This window comes from Arctopsyche grandis, chromosome 10 (genome assembly GCF_051622035.1).
Source record: "Arctopsyche grandis isolate Sample6627 chromosome 10, ASM5162203v2, whole genome shotgun sequence".
Classification (NCBI taxonomy): Eukaryota; Metazoa; Arthropoda; class Insecta; order Trichoptera; family Hydropsychidae; genus Arctopsyche; species Arctopsyche grandis.
In genome coordinates, this window is record NC_135364.1 from 16,805,203 (window position 1) to 16,811,202 (window position 6,000).

At 36.2% G+C, this 6,000-nt stretch overlaps 1 protein-coding gene across 7 annotated transcripts in view; it reads left to right on the top strand.

Moving 5' to 3' along the window:
• Positions 1-5,581, top strand: part of RapGAP1 (Rap GTPase activating protein 1) — a 312,859-nt gene extending 307,278 nt beyond the window's left edge. For 4 of the 7 annotated variants that reach the window (XM_077439957.1, XM_077439959.1, XM_077439958.1 and 1 more), the window contains 5 exons: positions 3,090-3,455; positions 3,577-3,679; positions 3,766-3,973; positions 4,068-4,342; positions 4,589-5,581. In XM_077439957.1, coding sequence (XP_077296083.1) covers positions 3,090-3,455; positions 3,577-3,679; positions 3,766-3,973; positions 4,068-4,342; positions 4,589-4,726 — 1,090 coding nt within the window. In that variant the 3' untranslated portion in view covers positions 4,727-5,581. The remainder of the gene's footprint in view (positions 1-3,089; positions 3,456-3,576; positions 3,680-3,765; positions 3,974-4,067; positions 4,343-4,588) is intronic. The other 3 variants (XM_077439961.1, XM_077439960.1, XM_077439964.1) reach the window with 1 other exon arrangement.
• Positions 5,582-6,000: the final 419 nt, after the last annotated feature.

Genomic DNA, 6,000 nt, shown 5'->3' on the forward strand with positions numbered 1-6,000 from the left:
CATCATTTACAGCCATTCGCCATCCACTGCTGGATGAAGGCCACTCCAACACGCTTCCACTCGTCTCTGTTTTGCGCAACACTCATCCATCTCATTCCGCACATTTTTCTAATTTCGTTCACCCATCTTCCTTGCGGTCTTCCTTTTACTCTTTTGCCTTCTCTCGGGTACCATTCAAGCACTTCTTTTGTCCACCTTTCGTCCATCCTCCTAGCTACGTGACCCGCCCATTGCCATTTCAATCTCTTCACTCTATCCACTATGTCCACTACCCTTGTCATGCTTCTCACCGTACGTATGTATAATTATATTATTCTCTGAACCCTCCATTTGTATAGTGTTCCGTTTTCAATATGACAGTATTCCAATTTTCAACGCTTAGTTCCTGTTAACTTAATAGCCTTTTGTTTCATTGAATTCATTACAAACAACAATAATACGTCGCGTGATATAAAAATGATACTCTTAATTAATACTATTAGAAGAGACGTTATACATAACTGCAATACGGCTATAGCAGTAAAACGATATTTCAATTACCATAATATGACATAAGCGCGTGAGACGAACTCCATTATTACACCATTACACTGCAATTGGGTCTATCTAGATAAATCTGTCCATAAATATTATTTCTATTCACACAAAGCGGCACTAATTAAGAGGTGTAAGAGCAAAAAGCGTAACGATATTATTTATGGTAGTATTTTTTCGGAGATACTGTGTGCATAATTTCCAAAGGAAACGGCGATCGTGAGTCACGCATTTTCCGGTCTCGTATTATAAATTTATCGTTTAATTTGAAAGCTACATACATCCTTGAACGGTTGCCGTTAAGGGTTAAACAATTACGGTTTTGATATTGTCGTTTGCGTAATTTAAATAAAATATGATCGCGCGAATTACATATACAGCTATTACGTATAATTTTGTACTACGTTTGACTTGGTGTAAAGTACAAAGTGAGGCATATGTGAAAATTCGACAGTAAAATACATATGTATTTACAATCAAGTCATACTGTTTCAATTTATTTTGATAGCAGATGCTTATCCCACTTATGTAGGTTATACTTATTCCTCAATATTAGTATGTTTTTCTTAATCGTTATCACTTTTTGAGCATTTTTAATTATAAATCTATAAACCGCACCGGAAAACTTTTGTATATAAAACTATTTGTTGAATATATTGGTCCAATAATTTCTTTGTAAATAAAGCTTCCGAGAGTTAAATGGAAATGAGAGCAATTATAATCAATCAATACGGGTGCAACTCACGGGATCGAATTAGAAATGCACGAAAAACCAAATATCGGAAGGCAAAGATCGAAAATCGAAAGATCAAAAAAAAGGGTGCATGGTAAACGGTACATACTCACTTAATTTGCGCGAGCAGGATACAACAGGAACAAGAGGAACAGGCTTTTCCTCTCGTATTCTGCGCGCGCACATTAATTTTCCTTCCGATATTTGGTTTTTCGTGCATTTCTAATTCGATCCCGTGGGGTAGACCCAATCAATACAGTGTTTTTTTTTTTGACAATATTCCTACACAAAAGCTTAACTATTCACAATTTATATACACGTATATCATCACTCACAGCCATTCATCATCGTCACTCACAGCCATTCGCCATCCACTTCTGGATGAAGTCCTCTCTAACACACTTCCATTCATCTCTATTTTGAGAAACTCTCATCCCACACACTTTTCTGATTTCATCCACCCATCTCACATGTAGCCTTCCTTACACCCTTTTACATGATTCGGGTATCATTTGAGCATTTCTTTCGTCCATCTATCGTATGTTTTTCTAACTACGAGACGGTTACCTGACAACTCCTTCACAGATTTTCCGTAAACCGAGGATGCGCTCCAGGCATTACGTATACGGCCATCTCTTTCTCACCCCGTCTGTTCACCAAGATCTCGTTTACTATGCCATTACGTATGCAGCCATCTCTTTCACAGACCGTCTGTTCACCGATAACAGACGGTCTGTGAAAGAGATGGCTGCATACGTAATGGCATAGTAAACGAGATCTTGGTGAACAGACGGAGTGAGAAAGAGATGGCCGTATACGTAATGCCTGGAGCGCATCCTTGGTTTACAGAAAATCTGTGAACGAGTTGTCGTGTCACCCTACGAGACCCGCTCATTGCCATTTCAATTTAACAACCTTTGTCATAATTCTAACCCACATATTCCGTTTCCTATCTATCCTCACTATGCCCAGCATACAGCGTTCCATACTTCTTTGAGTGCACTGGACCTTATGCAGCATTCTAGCGTTCAATGCCCAAGTTTCGCATCCATGCGTCATCACTAGTAAAACACATTGATCGAAGATATTTTTCTTCAGGCATAGAAATTTTATTTTTAATTATAATACAATTTTTTTACATTATTTTGTTTTTTAAAGTTCATGAAATTTCTCCATCATATAGTCATAGTGTATTGGTTTACTCATACGTATGTACAATGCTCTTCTGTATTTTTTTGCATGTTTTGAGTGTTCCATCAACGTTGTTGGTACGCTATAGTTTCCGGAAATACTAACTAGAACTAGATGCAATAGTAAGCTGATTAGGATCTGTTTGAAAAGAGTATGTTACGCCACTTACTGCCGCGTATTCGTTGATAGAAATGCAATAAAGTTCCCACAATGCGATCATTGTCGATTGAATACAAAAAGGAGAAAAACACCACGTGCAAATTTCATCACGATCTATTACGTTTCATTCAATCAATCAAGTTTCATCAAAACCGGTGATCTTTGACCAGAATGTGGTCAACCTTGTTAACGCTCGCCGACACATGGGCAAAAATGACTTTATTTACTACACAAATCACAGGATGATTTTTATTTTGAAGTTTCTATAATTTTATACATAATGTGCATAATTTATGTCGGTAAATTGTGCATGAACGTTTTCCACATTGCTCAACGCCCATGATTCAGCGCCCACGTAGGCGAGTGGGCTAACCGAACGTATATATCTCGGAGTGTCGGAGACATTTACATATGTCTCGTGACAAAATGCCACCACGATAACGGATTAAATTGTAATTTTTGCATTTTTCAGGTATCGGGTGGCTGTCACAGCTAGAGGTGATGTACCTTTCTTCGGTCCGACTCTTCCGGCACCAGCTGTCTTCTCTAAAGGTCCTGATTTCAAAGAATTCTTGCTGACGAAGCTGATCAATGCTGAGAATGCTTGCTACAAAGCTGAGAAGTTCGCCAGGCTAGAACAGAGAACGAGGGCTTCCCTGTTGCAAAATCTCGCCGAGGACTTGAGGGAGAAAACCAGGGATTTCCTTGGCGCGTCTGCCGGCGTCGGTAATCTAGATGGTGGAGCTGGATCTCCTGGACCGGCTGATATTGTTAAAGCTGAAGGTGCTGGTGCCCGGTTTATTGATACTGTCAAGAAGGCTCTCATATCCAAAGTCAGGTCAGTACCAATAATGTATTTTGTATATAGAATATTAATAGTTATCATTTGAAAAAAAATATAATATTTATGATTATGTACTTTAAATACTAATATATTGATATTTAAATATTATTTTCAGATCTCAAAGCGTTGATACTAATCTATCAGGCGAAAACAAACATGGAACTTTGACGGGAAAGAAGTCCAAAGAACCTAGTATACAGGAGACTCCAACTCCCAATGTAAGAATTTATAATCATAATCAATACCATGCTGTTATTTTTATTATTAATGAGTATAATACTAAATTTTATCTACATTTTTACAGAGCGGGAGATCCAAATCTAGTCTAGGAGGAAATTCTTTTAACAACGGACCTTCAGGAGGTCTAAAATGCAAATCTGTATCTGGAGGAAGCAGTCCTGAATTAGGGGGTGTCTCAAGTGCCACAGGTCGCTCATCTGCTCCGGGTCCTCCACCACTTTCAGAAGCCAGTGATGATTCGAGTCTGAACAGTGTCGACCTAGATCCAATGGGTTAGTTTTTAATACTCACATCTAAGATGAATTTATATCAAATTTATCGAAAACATAAAATTCCTCGTGTTGAAATTCATAATTCAGCGTAAAGTCTCTTGCTTTCAAGGTGGTGGCATATACGTGGACTCTGACACTGGTCTGGAATCAATGTCATCGGCCGAAGCCACAACCAAAGCTTGCTCCCTTTGCGCCGAGAGTCCGTCGGCCACTTTGAGTGGATCCGTCTCTGACTCCTTGACTACTTTCAACTTGGAAGCAGCGACAGCTTTAGTTACGTCACCCAACTGTGTACAGCAGGTGGACAATCTAAAACAAGAAGTCGCCCGGCTCAAATGTGATAAATTGGATCTTCTAAGACAGAATGTGGTACGTTAATGGGTTCTATGATTGAACAAACAAAAAATTTTTAGCATCAATAATAGACCTCACAACAAGAAAGTATTTTACCATAATAAATACAAAAACTGTATTAAATGAATATATCAAATTTATCCTTACCTTTTGAACCCCTATATAAATTCTTTTTTTTTTAAGCTTTTGTTTTAAACTTCAATATTAGACACATTGCGTGTCATTGCTTACATTTTTTAATTAAAATTTATTATTTTTCAGACCTGTCAAAGAGATATAAAAAATTTAAGAGAAAGAGAACTGACTCTCCAAAGTGAGCTCACCTCGTCATCCAAAGAGATCCACAGGCTCCGTGACCTCCTCAAAGAGTACACGGGCTGTGAAGATTCGACAGCATGAAATAAGACCAACCAAATTTACTGGTTGCGCTACTAATCGAATCAACGAGTCTCATTTCCTATGAGTGTGATCGCTTTTTACTTCAGTATTTTGGACTCCATAGAGATGTGAAAAAGAAAGAAATGTGTGTATATTTGTTGTGATACGATGTTGCTTTCCTACTTTTGTGTTAAAGAACATGTGCGGTGACCAGGGAATATAGAAGAATGTAGATACATACATACATATTATAAATGTTTAGAGCAAACCTTTCATTTAAAGTATCAATGTACTTATCAACTGTCTAACCATTGTTTTACTTTTCATAGAAGCATTTTTTTTGTGATTTATGCACAAATTACTGAAATGTAAATTGATCAAATTATTTGCATTTAATGTTTTTCAACTAGGGCTGAACTTGTCATATCCTAATGAGGAAAAGCAATTTTCTGCGTAATGCTTTAATTGAATAGCAAAAGATGACTTTCCTTTGTAAGTAGTGCTCGACATTGCTATTCATTCCGGCCCTAGTTTTAACTAAAAAATAGTGAAATGTCGTTTGTCTTATGAGCAACTTTTATGCCAGTCTATATTATATGCACAAAGATATTTACTATACGAGCTTTTATACACTGTATTTCAAAAAAATTACCTGAAAGTAAAATGTGAGGAAAATATTGTTAAAAAAAATTACAATATTTTATTGAAAGTTGAAAAGAAATATTTTTATCCAAAAGTGAAGCGATTTGCCGAATCGTTTTGCTTGAAAGTCGACTGATTAAGCCTTCATGTTTAGTTATCAACATGTTACCAATAATGTGAATTTTTCTTTATATTATAATAGAAAAACTATAATCTACCCTACTTACCCTTCTGAAAAATGAATATAAATATACTTTTTCTCAAATATATCCAGTATCTGTATTATATTAAATTATATTATTATAAAATGTAAAATTTAATTTATTTATTTGAGATATTATATTATAAAAGATTGTTTCCAACGTTGTTGTGTTTGAGATTTATGCTGAATGTGTGCGTGCGACTCAAAGTCTTATTTATATGATGTCAATTCATATTGTTGTTGATGGAGGATGCTTTTTATGTTTTATTGTGGAATTTAAAAACATCCATGATGAAGTGTAATGATGATCGTTTATTGTGTATATTGTACAACTCATCGCATTTATGTAGATAATTCATTATTACTTTTATTGTCTGCCTTTTCAACTTTATGAAACACTTATACAAATCGAATGACGACCGCGATGATCGACTGCTGATAAATTCAATAA